Source organism: Artemia franciscana, chromosome 17, assembly GCF_032884065.1.
Source record: "Artemia franciscana chromosome 17, ASM3288406v1, whole genome shotgun sequence".
Lineage (NCBI taxonomy): Eukaryota > Metazoa > Arthropoda > Branchiopoda > Anostraca > Artemiidae > Artemia > Artemia franciscana.
This window is the reverse complement of record NC_088879.1, coordinates 19,849,244-19,868,093: the sequence shown is the minus strand read 5'-3', so window position 1 is coordinate 19,868,093 and position 18,850 is coordinate 19,849,244. Positions and strand designations below refer to the sequence as shown.

The window sequence follows — 18,850 nt, the reverse complement described above, 5'->3', positions numbered from 1 at the left end:
ATAATATACCGAAACCAAAAAAAATCTAAATAGTTTATAGACCCCTCGGTGAAAGCTCCATCCAAACATTTGGCAGGTGGATCGCTAACTTTGACTTCGATCCAATTTGTGTTATAACAAATACTGATGAAAAGGTCGAGACATTATACTCGATTCTGCAGCAAATGTACCATGAATTTTTTCCAGTTAAAGAACGCACGATATGTGAGACGGATAAGCCGTGGTTAGATACTAATATAAAAGAAAATGATCAAAGAACGATGTAAACTCCATGCTGCAGGAGACATACTGAATGCAAACAAAATAAGAAACAAAGTCGTCTCAGCCCTCCGAGCTTCCAGAAAAAGATATGTACGGGAACAAATAGCACCACTCCTCAAGTCAGATTCTCATAAGTGGCATGACGCAATAAAACGGCTTAGTAGGAAAAAGAAAGGAAACGAAATACGAATCAATAACCCAGACGGTAGTCTGATAAAAGCCTCGGAAGTCAACGAATTCCTTACTCAGATTTACACTACCCACCCAACCGTAAGTGATGACTAAATGTGTGACATCATTAACAGCAATAGTTCTGATGAAATCGTAGAGGTGTCAGAAATGGCAGTTCACTATGCGATTGGACGACTACGTAACAACTGTGCCTCATACCCAGGTGAACTCCCCGTGAAATTACTGAAAGAGTATTCACCTTTCTTAGCCAGGCGTATTGCATAAGTGATAAACCAATGTTTCTCAGAACACTCATTTCCGAAAATGTGGAAAGCTGCATATGTCTGTGTTATACCGAAAGTCAAGACACCTGAGTCCTGTGACCAGCTGAGACCAATATCGATAACTCCTAACTTAGCAAAAGTAGCTGAGGGTTTTATCTAACGTTCTTTGTTAGAACAAATTGCTCCTGCGATCGATCCCTACCATTATGGTTGCATACGAGGCAGTAGCACTTCAATATGTCTAGTGCGAAAGTATCACTTAATCGTCCAGTGGTTGGACACTTTTAATAGTACTGTCGACTTATTTCTGGCGGACTACCGAAAAGCATTCGACCTTATCAAACACATGACTGCATTAACTAATCTGAAAGAAATGGGAGCTAAAACACAAATACTACTATTAGTAAGAGAATTTTTACAAGGGAGACGGCAATCAGTTTACCCTTTGTTTGCAGAAGATACCTGCTCTGAGTGGTCAGAATTAACCTGTGGATGCCCCCAAGGAACGAAATTAGCTGCTCTTTTATTTCTTGCCGTTACCAACCCTATCCTTGCAGAATTTGAAGAGCGTTTCAAGCTTGTTGATGACTTATCTGCATTTCTCAAATGTATAGTCAAAAATGCAGTAGCAAAGCAGCAGTCTGACTCAACTTTCTTCACAGACTTCATCAACCAGTGTAAGTCGAATAGTCTACAAGTGAATGAACAGAAATCAAAAGTTTTACGATTTAATCCACTCAAGCGAGATATCACTACCCCAGATGCTCTGTTTCCAATTGTTTCCTCTGCCACAATCCTAGGCGTAACATTTACAAGTGACTGCTCATTTAAGCTGCATGTAGACAATATTGTGCACAAGGGTCACTATTCAATCCAGAGTTTAACAAGTATGCGCAGGTTAGGCTTCTCTGATCGTCAGCTCCTGCTGGCGTATACAACCTACATCAGGCCTTTCCTCGAGTATTGCTGTCCCGTTTGGGGTCACCAAACTCAAAACATAGCTTACATGGCAGATGAACTAGAACATGTCCAAAAACGCTCTACTAGAATAATACTTGGACCCAGTTTCAGCAGCTACGAAAGTGCCCTTGAATTTGCCCACCTTATTCGACCGAAGACATGAGCTAATAATGAAATTTGGGAAATCACTATTAACAAACGAGAAGCACCGATCCATACTTCCACCATCCGCATCAATCAGCAGACAGACTAGGCATTACAACAAGCTAGAACCAATCAAGTGCCGTACGAACAGATTCGCAAACTCCTTTGTACCATATTTGGTAAGAGCATTTAACAAGTGTTAATTGTAATTTTGTGATTGTAAAAGTAGAGTATTTTAGCGTTCATTTTTGAGTGCTACGATAGCTATTTAAATAAACGAATACGAATACGAATTAACCATAAGCCAGTGAGAGTTAGAATATTCGGTTATTAAATTGCATTCTTTGAGGCAGTTGTCCCCTTCCACCCTCAAAATGAACCTCCGCCCCTCCTTAACAATACATGATTCACTATAACAAATCACTGTACATAATTTGCAACTTCTACTAAGTCCGAGGATAGTAAGGTAAAAATTTCAGGAAATATTGCGAGGGAAGTTGACTAAAAAACACATGGGTACAAAAAACACTTGAGAAACATCAACATTTGCTTATATGCATTTTTGCCACATTTTTAGAAGTCTAGCAGAAATTTCAAGGAGGTTCAAACCCCCTCCCCTCCCCCTTCTGGATACTGCCTTGCTAGGACTTACCTTAAGATAATAAGCTGGAACTTCCAGAGAATGCTGAAGGGGATGATCAATCGACCAAAAGGCAATATGTGCACTTTACTGCTGCTACTACTACTACTACTGCTACTATCACCACTACTACTGATACTACTACAACTATTAATTATCCTAAGGCTACTACTAAGGCTAAGAGTATTAAGGTGAAAATTAAAGAAATATTGAAGGAGAAGTTGCATTAATTTAAAATATATTATATGAATGGAGGTTATTAGAAGAACGTACCAGCAATGTCTTAGGAACGGCTTAGAATATCAAGTTGAACTTCCAGGACATGAGAAGTTGTTAAAAGAGCGTATCGTCAATGTCTTAGCAACGACTTAGAGTATTAAGTTGAACTTCCAGGACATGAATGATGAGAATAATGTTACATTGAGCAAAAGGCAATATGTGCATACTACTACTGGTACTACTGCTATCGCTACTACAGTTACTACTACTGCTAATACTCTTAATGCTACCTCTATAGCTACTACTACTACCACTAAGGTGAAAATTTCAGCGAGCATTGAGAGGGGAATTCAAACTAAATCAAAACCCATTCTGTGCATTTTGATCATCATATTTGGAGTATGAAGATGAAACTTCCAGGGCTTGTTGAGGGAGATGCTGAACTAACCAAAAGGCAATATTTGCATGCTACACCTACTACTACTTCTCATTCTCCTATTACTACTACTACTACTGCTACTAATGCTTGCTGCTACTGTTACAACTCTTACTTAATGTTGAGAGGTTGTTAAACAAAAGCAAAAGACACTATATGCTTGTAGGTTGTCAAAACGTCGGATCAGCAATGCCCCAAGAACTGTTTAGGGTATTAAAATAAAACTTTCAGCTTGTGTTGTGGGAGGCATTGTAAATAGCAAAAGCTACTATGTGCATGCTGCTACTAGTGCTAAAATACTAAGGAGGGTTTTGAACTAAACCGAAACATACTATGCTGATGCATGCTATTAAAAGGGCGTAAAAGCTACATCAGAGGATCAGCTTAGATCATTATGTTGAAACTTTCAATGCATGTTGAGGGGCATATTGAAGCTAGGAGGTTCTAAGCCCGTGATTCCTGATGTGGGGTACATGCCCCATCGGTAGGGCATAGTAATATTTTGGTGAGTCACGAGCAAGACGTAAACACTTCGGCTGACTAAAATTTAGAGCCCTAATAGTGGAATGAAACATTTTTCATTTGAATGACGTAATATTTATATACATTTAAAGAGCAACAAAAGATCTATGACAGTACTGCAATGAGGCTATGCGTTGTATAAAAGGCGTTTTATTCAGACAATATTTTTAACTAGCATAAAATATGTCTTTAGGACAACCCGAAAAGATACCAAGCGAATGGCATTTTAAGCTTCCTTCAGGTTAATACATGTAAAATTGTGAACAACAAAATATTAAAGTATCATGGGAGGGAGGTTGGTAGGATTTTGAAAATGCCAAGGTGGGACACGGCCTGAAATCGCTTGGAAACCACCCTTTTAAACTATTCGGCCATGTCAGAATTGTAGTTCGATTTCATTTTTCCCCGAGTAGACTAACACGAAAGATGGCAGAAATTGTAGCTTTAATGTGGTGCAGCCTTTTTTGTTATTTAAAAGTTGTCAGAGCGTTAAACGTCTGTTTGGACGATTCCTATTTTGATATTCTATGACCACTAGTTTAACCCAATAATTTAGGAAAAAAAATAACACGGATTTCGAACCATCATTTTATAGGAAGCAAAACATTTCGTACTTTATAATGTAGGGGCTTAGAATTGCCGACACAGAACTGTTGGACGTCTTAACTATGAAGTTGTAATTTTCATCATAATCGGATTAATTCAATAAATTATGCATATTTTCCTATGATAATAACTTTTGATTAGTAGCTTTAAACTTGATGGGTTGTTTTTTCCTTATTTGGAATCTAAGCTAAAAGAGAATCCCTCATCAAAACTATCAAAAACCATCGTTATCAAAGCTATAGTTCACTATTATGATGAAATTCATTACCAAATCTCTAAACAAAGCTCTTTTCAGGAAAATTTAAAAGGTTTATTTCACTCTCCTATGAAGTTATGAAAATGCGAGATATGTTCTTTGGTTAGGAGCTCGACTGTGTTAATATCATAGCTTATTTTTAAGGAAGTTACCTCAGGGGTTGTGGCAGAGACGATAGACTTTCTTTTGGCAGCATGGCGCTCCAAAACTGTGGGACATATGCACGTGGAGGGAAGAATATGAACTCGATGAACTCCTAAATTACACTCTGGCTTCACTTGAGATGCACAACGATTATGCAGCTGAAACATAAACAAATTTGATTAGCTCAAGAAACAAAGTATTCAGCTACGTTCTTAACTTAAACTTTAAGTAGATTTTTTGTAACATATTCAATAATTTTAGTGATTTACTGCTAAAAATAATGCAGGGCATTACATCTATCACAACTACAACGGGGACGCCGGGGGACACAGGGGGGATATATAAATGACGACCGGGACACAGGGAATGTTCGATTAGCAATCACCATCAACAAAGCTCAAGGGCAATCATTATAATAATGGGGTATATATCTGAATACGGATTGTTTTTCCCATGGACAATTATATGTTGCGTGTTCAAGAGTCGGTAAACCTGACAATCTATTTATATGCACAGACAATGGGACAGCGAAAAATGTTGAATATTCGCAAGTTTTACAAACATATATATCTATATCTATCTATATTCACAGTTGGGACACAGGGACACAACTACAATGGCGCGTAACTAGTATGGCGCGAAAAAAGCTAAAAAAGGAAAAAACCTAAAAAGAAAAACCTTAAATAAAAGGAAAAAAATTAAAAAGGTAAAAAACTAAAAAGAAAAAACACCGGGACACAAATGACGACCGGGACACAGGGAATATATATGACGACTGGGACACAGGGACACAACTACAACGGGACGCCGGGGGGCACAGAGGGATATATAAATGACGACGAGGACACAAGGAATGTTCGATTAGCAATCACCATCAACAAAGCTCAAGGGCAATCATTAGAATAATGAGTCATAGATCTGAATACGGATTGTTTTTCCCATGGACAATTATATATTGCATGTTCAAGAGTCGGTAAACCCGACAATCTATTTATATGCACAGACAATGGGACAGCGAAGAATGTTGTATATTCGCAAGTTTTACGTAGTTAAAAACATATATATATATATATATATATATATATATATATATATATATATATATATATATATATATATATATATATATATATATATATATATATATATATATATCTACCTATATTCACAGGTGGGACACAGCTACAATAGCGCGTAACTGATCTGGCGCATAACGACTTACGCGCACGGGGGGGCTTGGGGGTGTGCGAAGCACCCCCACCAACTAGGTGTTGGGGTGGCGCGAAGCGCCACCCCAACAGCTAGTTCTTAATAGAGTTCAAAGTGATTAACAGACCATTAGCTTTCTTACATTTTCCATAAAAATCTTACATTTTTCATACAAATATCTTTAAGCAAAACTCAAGTTTTACGCATACTTTTTTAAATCAATAAACCAAGGTAAGTAAGGTGACCCAACTCAAAGTGACAAGGTCGATGAGGAATTGTCAGGCTGGCTTGTAACGGAAATTCTGCTTTACTCTTGTTAAAATTTAGCCAAACGCAGCATACACTTTTGTGAGAATAAGTAAAATCTTCTAAGCCAGTCTGAATACGACTAATGCTCAAAAAATTATCACCAAAGTTTATATATTACCTCTGTATGAACGCAAATCATTACAGGTTCTCATACGGTTGAGCTCTTACTTTATTGAAGAGCAACAGAGAATTTCGATTACTGTGTCTAATACATTTTTTTTTAATCAGGATTAACCGAGTAAGAGTAATAACGTCGGGATATAGGAAAATCTTAGCTTTAGCCTTCAGTTCTACATAGATATTATGTGCATAGGAAGCTAGCAGAATATGGACATGTATGCCAAAAGGCTCTAAACAGATCACAATCAAAAGAAAAAAAATACACAAAAGGGTTTCAGATTGAAAGACGAGTTTCGTGGTTGCAGCGGTAGATGGTACCAATTGATAGACAAACAAGTCCCATAGTAATTAAGAAAAGCCTGAAACTTCCTAAAAAGGGTGAAGGATCGAAACAAAAAATCACGGTTGCAAGGGAAGCTGCAACCTAGTAAAAGATTATAGTAAAGAACGAAATTTTGCCCATATTAACTGAAGAATTAAAATAAAGCATCATATGAATGATGATAAAACATATATACCTTTTAACATGATAATATAACACCATTATCTTTTAATACTTCAGTGCTTGCTTCCCTGTGACATGTCAAATTTAGCCGACTTTTCTACCTGATTCCCTTATAACTGAAAAGAACCATAGGCTTTTTCCACTATACAATTATTTTTAGAAAAATCATTTATCTTTAGGAAAATAAAGGAGAGGCTGAAAGGTGGTTTGACCAATTATTAAATCATTACTACAGAGCGACTCAAACTTCCATCTCCCTTGTCAAAAAAAAAACACTTTAGCGTAAAAAGCGAGGTATTGAGAAGGGGGCAGCCCCCTCATTTAATTAATAATTTGTATTCGTTTTGTTTCGATGTTGCTTTTTACTTTCAGTTGAAAAAACTTGTATGCATATATATATGGCTTTACATGGAAAAAATCTTCGATGCATGATTTCATGAAATATCAAAATGGACTTACAACAATCTGACACCATCTGCACCTCAGTCCAGTGATACCGTTGTACGCCTTTATGGCTCCTTTACATTTTCCACATTTACCATAACAGTTGCCTTCCACCCAATGATGGAGCGGAGTTTGCTGCATTGATTTCTTTGATTTTACATAAGTAGAAATACAGGAGGCTGGAGCTCTTTGGACACAGCGCTCATGTACGGTATACTTACAAACTAAAACAAATCAATTGTCAGACCAGATTATTTGCAGAAATACTATATCTTTAATTTATAGTCTCAATTCGTTCTCAATCGTTTTTTCATGGTTCAGTAATTTTCTAAGCTTATTTTCCAAACCAGTCTACATTTAATTTCCTATGATATTTGTATTGGCAACCCTATTCTGTTCCACTTATTTACTTCCCCCTATATTTCTCTCTATCCCTCTTAAACTGTTCATCATTTTGTTTTTCTCTGTCCCCTTATATTAGGTTTATCATCTTTAAAACTGAAGCACGTTTTGAGTAACGGCAGCATTTTTCACACCTTGACTGGACAGTTGTATTTTTTAGCAAAAGACGGATTTTGATTTTTTGTTTAGCAGAAGATATGTATGTATACAATCTGATCATTAGTCATAGGCTATCTTATTGCCTATAGTAAAGGCCATAAGGCTCTGATGTTTTATTACTATTAATTATTTTTTTTCCCCAGAGGCACTTAATGTGGAAGGAATGGTCGTGTAAACTTCGAAAGGGGCTCATTTGATTAGAAATTGGAAGTCCTAGTGCCCTTTTTATCACTCAAAAGCAATCGAAAGGCAAGTAGCCCCCCCCCCCACACCCTTTTTTCTCAAACACATCGGATAAAATTTTAAGATGGCCATTTTGTTAAAAATAGTTCAAAGATCAGATATCACAAACTCTGAAGTCGATACAAGCCCCCAGAGCCCGGGGGCAGGCGTTGTAACTTATGCGCTAGAGGCATGTATAGTGCTCATTCAAGGGGTGTTCGTATTAACTTCATTGGGAATCTAAAGTTCTAGTTCATGTTTTAAGATTCAAAAGTGGTCAGAGGACAATTCGCCTCCCCCCTCCCCCATGCCCTTTTCACCCAAACTCATCTGATAAAGGTTTTGTGATAGGTGTTTTTTTAACAATTCAAATATCAGAGAAAAAAATCCCGGAGTTGACAAGAAACCACAGTGCGGGGGCAGGTGTTTTAATTTATGCTCCGGGGGACGAATAAGGTTCTTATGGAAGGAGTGGTCGTATAAACTTCAGAGGGGGCTCATTTGATTTGAAAAATCTAGTTCTTTTCTAAGAGTCAAAAGTGATTGAAGGGAATCCATCCCCCCCCATCACCCACTCTTTTTTGCCAAATACTTTTGACAAAAATTTTGGAATGGCTATTTTATTAAAAATAGTTCAAATATCAGATACCGAAAACTTCTAAGTCAACATAATCCCCCACAGCTTGGGGTCAGGCATTATAAGTTATGCCCTGGGTGGATATATGGTTCCTATGGAAGGGGTGCTCGTATAAACTTCAGAAAGGACTCATTTGATTGGAAATTGAAAGTTCTAGTTCACTTTGAATAATCAAGAGATATCATAGGGCAAATAGCCCCCACGCCCTTTTTCTCCCCAAACGCATGTGATAAAAGTTTTGAGTTTACCATTTTGTTAGAAACTGTCCAAATATCGGATAATAAAACTTGAGGGTTGACGCAATCACCAAGAGCCCGGGGAGTCTTCTAAATTGTGCCCCGGGGGCATAATATGCCCCCAGGGCACAATTTAGAAGACAACTTAGAAGAACCATATATTATATGGTTTTTATGAAAAGGGTAGTCGTATAAACTTCAGAAGGGACTCATGTGATTGGAAGTAGAAAGTTCAAGTTCCTTTCTTAAGAGTCAAAAGTTATCGAAGGGCATCTAATCCCCCCACCCACTCTTTTTTCCCAAGACACAGCCAATCAAAACTTCCAGGCAACCATTTCGGCCGAAATAGTCCAGCAACCGGGTTACAAAAACTTCAGGTCAACATAACCCCAAGAGCCCGAGGCATGTGTTGTAAGTTATGCCCTAGTGGCACATAAGGTTTGTATGTGAGGGTTTTTAAAATAGTTCAGAGACCAGATAAGCCCGAACCTCATCGTTACTAAGAAAAAAAAACTTAATAGTGATCCTAAAATTGTGCAATCGGATCCCTTTCCCTCTATAGCTCGATCCTCCTCCTTTTCTCCCTAAAAAACTTATAAGAGATAAATCATGAGAGCTAACTTCTTGTCCTCCATCCATGTCTGATCTGCTCCAAAAAAAACAACTTATCAACGATAATTTTATTTCAAAAATCATGGGAGCTAACCCCTAGCCCTCCCTCTATAGCCCAGCCCACCTCCCCCCCCAAAAAAATCATTGGCGATATTTATTATTTATTATTTCAAAAACTAAGGAGAATCACCCCTGGTCTTCCATGAAATGGCTCCCCCAAAAATACTTATTAACGATATAGGCTATTTGTCCGAAACTCATGGGAGCTAACTTCCGGCCCGAGCCCCCTCCCCTAGAAAAAATTATCAATCATTGATCATGGAGAGCTAACCTCTGGTCCTCCCTCCATGGGCCAACCCAGACCCCTTAAGGAAACTTATTAACGATATCTTATTCTGAAAATATGGAGCTGACCCCTGGTGTTCAATCCATGAACCCTACCCCTCTCCAAAAAAGACACAAAGTGAAAACGATGCTTTATTTTTAAAATAATGGGAGCTGACCCTTGGCCCTCTCTCCATGGCCTGACCCCCCCACCCCCGAAAAAAAACAATAACTTATCAACGATATATAACTCCAAAGCTCATGGGAGCTGACTCCTGGCCCGAACCCCCTACCCCTCGAAAAAAATTATTAATGATAGATCATTGGAGCTAACCCAGGGTCCTCCATTCATGGTCCAACTCCCCCTAAATAAACTATTAAAGATATTTTATTTCGAAAATAAGAGAGCTGGCCCCTGGTCTTCCCTGCATGATCCCCCCCCCCCTGATCCAAAAAAATCAAAGTGAAAACGATGTTTTATTTCAAAAATAACGGTAGCTGAACATTGGCCCTCTATCTATGGCCTGACCCCCCCCCCCCCAAAAAAAAAACAACAACTTATTAACAGTGTTTTATTTGAAAAATCAAGGGAAGTGAACCCTGGACCTCCCTACCTTTCCCGACGCCCCATATCAGAAATATTATTAGAGATATTTTTTAAGAAATCATGGGATCTGATCCCTGGCCCGACCCCCCCCCCCTCCCGAAAAAAAATTATTAAACGGTATCTTTTTCCGAAAATCATGGGAACTGACCCCTGGCCTTCCCATCTTGGCCCGACCCTGACCCTGCTCCTCCAAAAAGTTGCCAAAAAGACAACGTAATAAAGATATTTTATTCAGAAGATCATAGGAGTTGACCCCTGTCCCACCCTCCATTTCCCAAATCCTCCCCCAAAAATAATTTATTAACTTAAATTGATAACTATTAAATTGAATATACACACCATGCTTGAAAAGATCAAAAATCACTTCAAACAAGAATTTGGGTATAGCCTTCTTCTCTCACTGTAAAAGTCTAAAACCTAGCGCGTCATTGGCACTTTACTGAAAACGAATTATATTCATATAATTTCTCTTGTACTTATTACATCATTGAAAATAAACACAAGAATTACAGTGAAATTAACTTTTGAACTGATGAGCTTTCAGCAAATAATTTCGTTATATATCAAATATTCAGTTTGATTTTATTATTTCTTTCCAAGGCTATTCGAAACAAATGTACTTTCACTACAAACAAGAGTTTGAATACAGCCCTCTTCCCTAACTGTAAAAGTCTAAAGCCCACTGCGTCATTAGCGTTTCACCTGAAAACGTATATATATTAAAAATATTTTATTTGCCAGTTATTACAGCATTAAAAATGAAAATAAAATTACAGTGAAATAAAATTTTGAACTGACGATCTTTCAACAATTAATATAATTATATATTAAATTTTCTTTTTGATTTTATTTGTACTTTTCAAGACTGTTCAAGAAACATATAAATTTCAGTAAAGCGCCAACGACACAGTAGGATTTAGAATTTTACAGTGAGAGAAGGAGGTATATCCCAAAATCATGTTTGTAGAGGTTTTTGTTTGTTTCAAGTTTGATTTGCATCTTCAATTTAAGATCCATTCGTTTTAAGACTTATTTATTCATTAATATTAGTACCTATTGTATGTTTCTTTGCTATGATTATTCATTTTATTTCTGTTCGTTTTGGGTTTCATTTATACTTCATTAGCAAAATATTTTCATTCGTTTTAAGCTTGATTTTCACATTCATATTAAGCTTTACTCGTTTTAAGACATAATTATTCATTTATACTTATACATGTTGAATTTATTTTTCGATAGATTTTTATTTAATTTCTGTTCATTTTGGGTTCATTTGTTCTTCATTTATTCTTGGGTTTTATTTATTTTTGGTCGTTTTGAGTTTGAGTTATTGTATGTTTCTATTTCTTCTGATCTTAGGTTTAATATGGTCTTCACTTTTCTTTGAAAACTTTCGTTTTTGGAAAGTTTTTTCTTAATTAATTGCGTACAAAGCCAAACTGTAAACTTAAATACAAAGATAAGAAAAAGTTGAGAATGTAATAACAGCTTAGAAAGGTATAAATCACCGTTAAAAAACGGCCTATGTTGGTAAATCAAAGAAGTGAAAGAAAATTAGAAGATACAAAAAAGCTCGAAGTAAAAGTGTTATGGTGAAAGCAATTAAACTATAAACTATAAACAAATAAACTATATTACCATCTTAAAGACATTAATTTAGATCAATTATTGACAGTCTTCTCAATTTTGCACTGTAAGCAAATGTTTTGTACGTCAAAAAATCTTCAATTTCACATACTACCCAGTAGAAATGGCACTTGAATTGGAAAAGCTTCGTTTTTCAGAAATTGAAATCTCTCTACTTTGGATTTAATGACCGACCAAAAGAAAAATAATTTGCGGAAAGTTCAATAATTTACAAGAGACCCATAACACACACACGCACAAAAGATCAAGGAAATTCTGAAACACTTTTAAAACCAATTATTTTTGAAGCATTGAATAACGATCTTTTTTGAAAATCAAAATATGGGAAAACTAAAATTTCTTAGCTACACAATATTAGCTAAAAAAAAACTACCAAGACCAGCATGGCTACCTGAGGTCTAAAGTACCTTCCAAAGTTACAAAGCCCCGATTTTGTCGCGATTTTCATCTTTAGTACTATATGTAAGAAAAATCTACATTTAAGAAAATGTACAGGTTTCTTTTAATTATGCCGTACTCAAAAGGCGAGTATCTTTGGGAAAGAGCATAGGGATACGATTATGATCCCGCTTCAGCAATAATACTAAACCTTCGTATAGATACAAACACTAAACTTTGACCATAAGTGTAATAGGTACTCACAAACACAGCACAGGCCCTTTTTCCCAAGACCGACAAGCATTGTGAGGCATAAATTACAATATGCTGGTCTTTTGAAATGTTTTAAACGCCAAAAATGGTTTCCATCTTCTTTGGCATCCTGAAAAATAATAAAAGAACATAAAAGTCAAGAGCTTGTTTTTGGAACCTCACTTTTTCCATCATAATCTCATTGTTTCCATTATAATTGGGGAGGCAATGTTTACCCCCCCCCCCCCCAAGGCTGGTTGGTCTCCAATCACTTTTGAATTATAAAAAAGGACTAGAACTATTCCAGACCTCTTTCTGATAAAATTGGACGTTTTCTGATCGAATCAGTACCCTCTGAAGTTTCTGCGACCATGAGGTGGAGCTAGAGATAAGGAACGGAAAGTCCCCTTTCTATATAGAACAAATTCTGCTCATTTTGGGGTTTAATAATACTCTTTACTTTCACAATAACAGTGTAGACACGAATTATTCTTACAAATCAAGAGGGATTAAATATCACTTTCAAATTTTTGATGCGTTTTTTTACCCCCTCCCCCCATAAAATTCATGGATTCAGCCCTGGGGATTATATATCAATTTCTCCCTTAGAACTAATTGTGTATTTATGAGAAGGCTCAATGAGAGTTGGGATGTTTTGGTATTAAAATGCAGGCTTTGAGGCACCTCCTTTCCTCCCTAACAGCAAAGCAATCATAAAATCTCATTGTAGAGGTTTAAAGCTTTTATATGCAAATGTTTGGAATTGTAAAACAAGAGAGAATTTACCTAGGACAGTGAAATTTGTTTAGACCTTAAAGATATTTTGGCTAGTTAGGGAGGGAGGGAGATGCCTCAAAGGGTGCGTTTTCATGTTAAAACATCCCAACTCTCATTTAGCCTTAAGGTAAATACAGATTAAGTTCTAAGAAAGAGACAAGGGGAGGGTGGAGATAGAAACTGATTTATTATCACCAGGCCGTATTCAGGATATTTGTTTGGGGGTTATTTTTTTTCGGGATGTGGGGACAAAAAATTTAAAATGTGTCAAAATGTAAAATTGATATTTAATTTCTCTTTATATTTTTGAATATTTCTGGTCTAAGCTGTTATCATGAAAGTAAAGGGTAACTTTAAACGCCAAAATGAGTAGAATTTGTCCCTTATAGGAGGGAGGTTACCCCTTCCTCATTCCCACCTCCGCCTCATGGTTACAAAAACCCATGGCTACGGCTACATGGTTACAGGGGAGTATTGTCTAGGAAGATTCTTTGATGGGGTGGGGGGAGGGCTCCCAGGGATATTTGTGCGGGTGGGAGGGGTATTTTCTTGGGGGAGGGTAAACCCCTAAACCCATAATTTGATTAAATAGCAAAAGTTATTCTTATAATTCACAAATCTTTTTTTTAGTGATGCTTCAGATAAGAGGGAGCCTTCAGAAGGAGGTTCCCAGAAGAGGGGGGGGAATTAATCTCTAGTCTCGCTTATTTCCTGGGAATATTTTTGAACGAAACATGGGCGATCACACCTCTTTTATGCAAGAATATTTTAGAGATATAAAACTGAGTTAATTTGCCGACACAAACGTAAATCATTCTGGGATTGAGCATTATAAGCATTATGAAGTGCCTTGGTGAAAAACATACATTATGCTCACTTTACTCTTTCCTTGGGTTACCCTATGGTTAGTTGAATATCCCCTGTAAGTTTCAACTTCATACTTCAAGCAGTCCCTTAATGTTTGCTGATAAACCCTTTTGACAAACTGCATGCACATGGCGTGTTTTGATTCTTTTCGACTTTCCCATGATTATTCCCTGAAATTTTCATCTTTTTACACTTAATCTTAGTTGTTCCTGAGGGTATTAGACGACCACCGAGGCCGGATGGGACTTAAATCAAGTAAGTCATTTTTTTTAGATGGTTACCTGACCTTTATGGTAATTCACTCTCCTTTGGTTTGAAATGCGCCATGAACAAATTCAATTGAATTAAATTAACAAACACATTTCGATTATCTTTGGACCAGATTCCAAATGCACACTATTTATTTTTTTTTTGCTACAAGTGAGAGCAGTCAAATAAGGCCAAAGCTGAACTGTTTCAAAAGTTTCATCGCAGATATCTTAAAAAAACAACGAATTGTTTTGTGTCTTGTAAATAAAGGTATGCCATATTGAATTTAAAAACTTGGAGTAAAACATTTGGATGGTAATATAGGGGGGACCACGATAAGGCAAGGGTCATGCGTTAAGTTTCAAAGAAGTTTTTTCTAGGCTGTGAAATCGATTTCCAGCAAATACAATTCCCAGAAGATAAGTTAAAGCTCCTTCATGAGAAGATTTTATCATTAAAAAAAGAAGATAACTTGCAAAAATTGTGGCATTCCAATGGTTTTGATGGCGCCATAAATTTCGCTAGAAGACAAAGAAATAGAAAAAAATTATGCGTCTATCTCCTGACTGAGCTATTGTACTTACCGTATCAAGGCCCAGGAGGACTAGTAAAGGAATGGTCGTCATTCCACCTCTCTTCCATTCCTCTAGGGATACAGTTCCATCACTATCGTAATCAATTTCTGACATCATGTCTTGAAGTATCTAAAAGTCAATTAGAAGATTAATGCATATAATAAGATATTGCATTTTTATCATGCCTCATTCCTGTAATGCTATTCAGAAATTCTACAGCTTTTTGTCATCTTGGGACAACGATGTTCACTTGTCAAGAATGTTAGCCTCTTATCGATGCGATAGAAGGCTAATAGCATTACTGCATGCCAAAACTGGCCAAATGATCTAATTTTCTTCATTCTGAGTATTTTAGTTAAAACAAATCATGCAAACACTTTTTTTCTTTTTGTTTCAAAACGCTTTGTTTCAAAGCACTGTTTAGATGGCGCTGTAGTACTTTCAATCCCTTGTAATTCGGGAAGTCTGAACAGCGTTAAATCCTTGGCACGCTTTGTACAGGGAGTTACATATCAGACGCTTATATCATCATGCTTTTAAACGGTGTATTATAAACTCTATATTTAGTTGCTTGAGAGATGCAGGACTGATATCATATCAATTCCCCAGCATACATCTTAATAATTTGTTTTCCTTGGAGGCTAAGCCACCCTACCTCTTAAAAATGACTTCATCATGCGTGTGTTAGGAGGTAAAGCATGACTTGAACCAACGTTCTTTATTCAAGCACCAAACCAATTTTCGAAAATTAGATATAAAGGAATTCTCCTTCCTAAACTGAATAAGAAGGTTTAAAAGAATGGACATAAAAAGTTTTTTTTGTTGACTGGACTCTCAGGCACTCAGAAATACCCTTTGACACTCTTCCAATGCTTTGAACCTCTTTAACAGATGTCAGTGAGGTGATTAATGAGACCTTAAGAGAATTTTTTTTTTTAAGTTTGATGGTATATTTATCCGTAGTAAAAATAGCTTCCTTTGAGTAAAACTCTGATAAATTGAATACAAAGGAATTTTTCGCGAAAAGAACAGTCTATACACATATGTACTGAAACCCAGCATCGCACAAATGAATCCAGTATTTAATGTACATAACAAGCCCCTCGAACTTTATGACATATAATGAAAATTTGCTATGGTGGCTTAGTTATACACCTATGCTATAATGGCCACTGAGAAACTGAATGTACAAATCAAACCTTTTATTTAACTTAGCTGCAGTAGCGTAATTTCGTCAAAATCCTGAGGGAGGGGAATTGGAGCCAATTTTACAAAATCAAGTTTATATGACAGTAAAAGAAATGAAAAATGAGCTATATAGCACCATAAGAGCAAATATATACTAAAGAAAACTGACCTGTTTCTCTGGATGCTTCAATTATGCAGGATCATCTTAGTTTTGTCACGATATTTTGCAGAAAATACTGCTATAAATTGGTATTAGCTTCCCCACTCCTCACCCAAATCAAAATAAAAAAGTACTTAGCAAAAAAATACAAGAAGTGATTGGAAAAAAAATAAAAGGCAAAAAGCGAAAAAAAAGGATCAGATGAAGGAAAAGAGTAAAATTCTTAGTAAACTGTCAAAAAATTAGTCAAAGAAGAATTCTAAGAGTGGGGAGGGTCAGTTCCCCTCAACTATATAATAACACAAATATGCTTGAATGAGGTCATACCCTTTAACGACTATAGCACTAAAAAAACTTTAACTCCCACCTTTACTCCCAATCTCGAAAATTGGCTTTGAGCTTCACATAGAAGCTGAAACAAAACTTTCGCTGCCCACACTGGAAAGTCATTCACTGAAGAGGATTTGAATAAAAGTTATTAAACATACTGACTATTTATTAAACAGAAAGATTATATAGAAGAACAAGACAGGCTGCTTAAGTGCCAAGAGGCAATATTGTGCAGCTAAATCTACGATAAATCAAACCATAGAACATGGAAAGCAAAACCCTGAAAAATTTAACAGCAACAAAGCCCCGGGAACATGTCTTTGCAGGATAAATTTGAGCGATAAATATATAAAGACGATACTGAAGCATTCTCCACTTACAAAGAAGAAAGCAACAAGCAGGATTCAAGAGTACCTACTCATACATGACGGCACATATTTGTAATACGTGAACTAATGAAAAAAGTGAATTAAACAGAGCTGCTTGTACTGCTCTTGTCGACTTCAGAGATTCATTTGACTGTGTTAATCAATAGCCACTGAAGTTCATTTCACTGGAAGAAGGGATATTGGCTATTCTTATTCATATTGTCTGATTCCGCTGTAAAGAATCTTAAGGCTACATCCTAGTGAACAGTAGAAAATTCGACCTATTTTTCGTCAAGATTGGAGTACATCAAGAGTGTGCTGCAGCACCTGAACTATTAAATAGATCATCAATGACAAAATGACAAGGTCCCTTCATATAATTACTTTGGACAGTGTTTAGTGCAAAAAACATTTCTGCTGAAGAGTTTGTGGGACAATTTTGCATTAGTGGGAGAGTCACATCCTCAGCGGAACTAAAAATTCAACTCACTTTCTAACAAATCTTTCAAATTGGTCTTTAAATCAAAAATGGTAATTCTACTATTTAGATTATTGAAGTGATACTAGAAATTAGGCATTCATTGCTATCATAGTTGCCTCCTCGGATGTTAAAGCTATCAAAATATTCAGCTACCTAGGCCAAATACTTAGCTCTGATGTTTAGTTCCACCCAGAAGGTACAAATGATAGTTCCAGGATGCCATGTCTTTTAGGCATGTCTTTTTCACGTCTTTTGAGTGACTAAACTGGAAAAAATACTATATACTATTCGTAAGCATGATGACAGAAGCGTCGGAAACTTATTGTCCAGTAGAAACCGTTGTTGACAACGTAAATGTGGTTCAGTCAACACAGGTTACAACGTTTGAGCAAAAGAAAGAGCTAGTTAGGTATTCGGAAATCCTAGTCTTCTCCAAAACAGTAGCCTTCATGTCAGCCCTCTCAACAAGAAAATTCCGTTTGTACAGCCATTTCATGCATATGCCAGAGTAATTTCCGACGATATGATATGTAGCTTCAATGAAGCCCCTCTAAGATAAGTCTCAACAGACGTTACGTTCCTAGAGTGCAAGAATACGCCAGGTGAGTAGATGAAAAGTCAGAGCATCAATACCAAATAAACATTAGCCGTAGCTCTTCATTGTACAGACGTGATATGAATACGATCTGAAAATACAGCGATAATAACAATATTGTTCTGGCTGAAGAATTTGAGATGACACGGTACCTTAAATAAAATTCTGGGAGCCTCAGTGTCAGTTGATCGTTATAAAGACAAAGGGCCTATTAGTGAATTTTCCCAGGGTACTAGCCGTCACCGAGAGCTGTCGAGAATTTGGGATTTTGACTATGAAATGTTACTGAAAAGGCACTGAAATTCGTCGTTCTTCATGTTGGCGAGTTTGTCAATTAAAGTGAGTGACACCGTAGGGAACTCCCAAAGTGGCCACATTGCTTAAAGGATAGACAATTTTATCCTATGTAATAGAAAAAACAAAACAAAACAAAGTTACCTCTTTCTGATGATGCATGTTTCATTAAAACTGAATATAATATATTAGAGGTAATTATTAGGTTAAAAAAATGTTTTCCAAATTTAGTAATTGAGATAAATGAGCACTTGAACAAG

At 36.6% G+C, this 18,850-nt stretch overlaps 1 protein-coding gene across 1 annotated transcript in view; it reads right to left on the bottom strand.

The window, feature by feature from the left end:
- LOC136037973 (diacylglycerol kinase 1-like) overlaps window positions 1–18,850 on the bottom strand; it is a 229,362-nt gene that overhangs the window by 170,739 nt on the left and 39,773 nt on the right. Inside the window, exons 8-11 of the mRNA XM_065720864.1 lie at window positions 15,184–15,303; window positions 12,719–12,836; window positions 7,246–7,454; window positions 4,652–4,801 (exon numbers count right to left, since the gene is read on the bottom strand). Coding sequence (XP_065576936.1) covers window positions 4,652–4,801; window positions 7,246–7,454; window positions 12,719–12,836; window positions 15,184–15,303 — 597 coding nt within the window. The remainder of the gene's footprint in view (window positions 1–4,651; window positions 4,802–7,245; window positions 7,455–12,718; window positions 12,837–15,183; window positions 15,304–18,850) is intronic.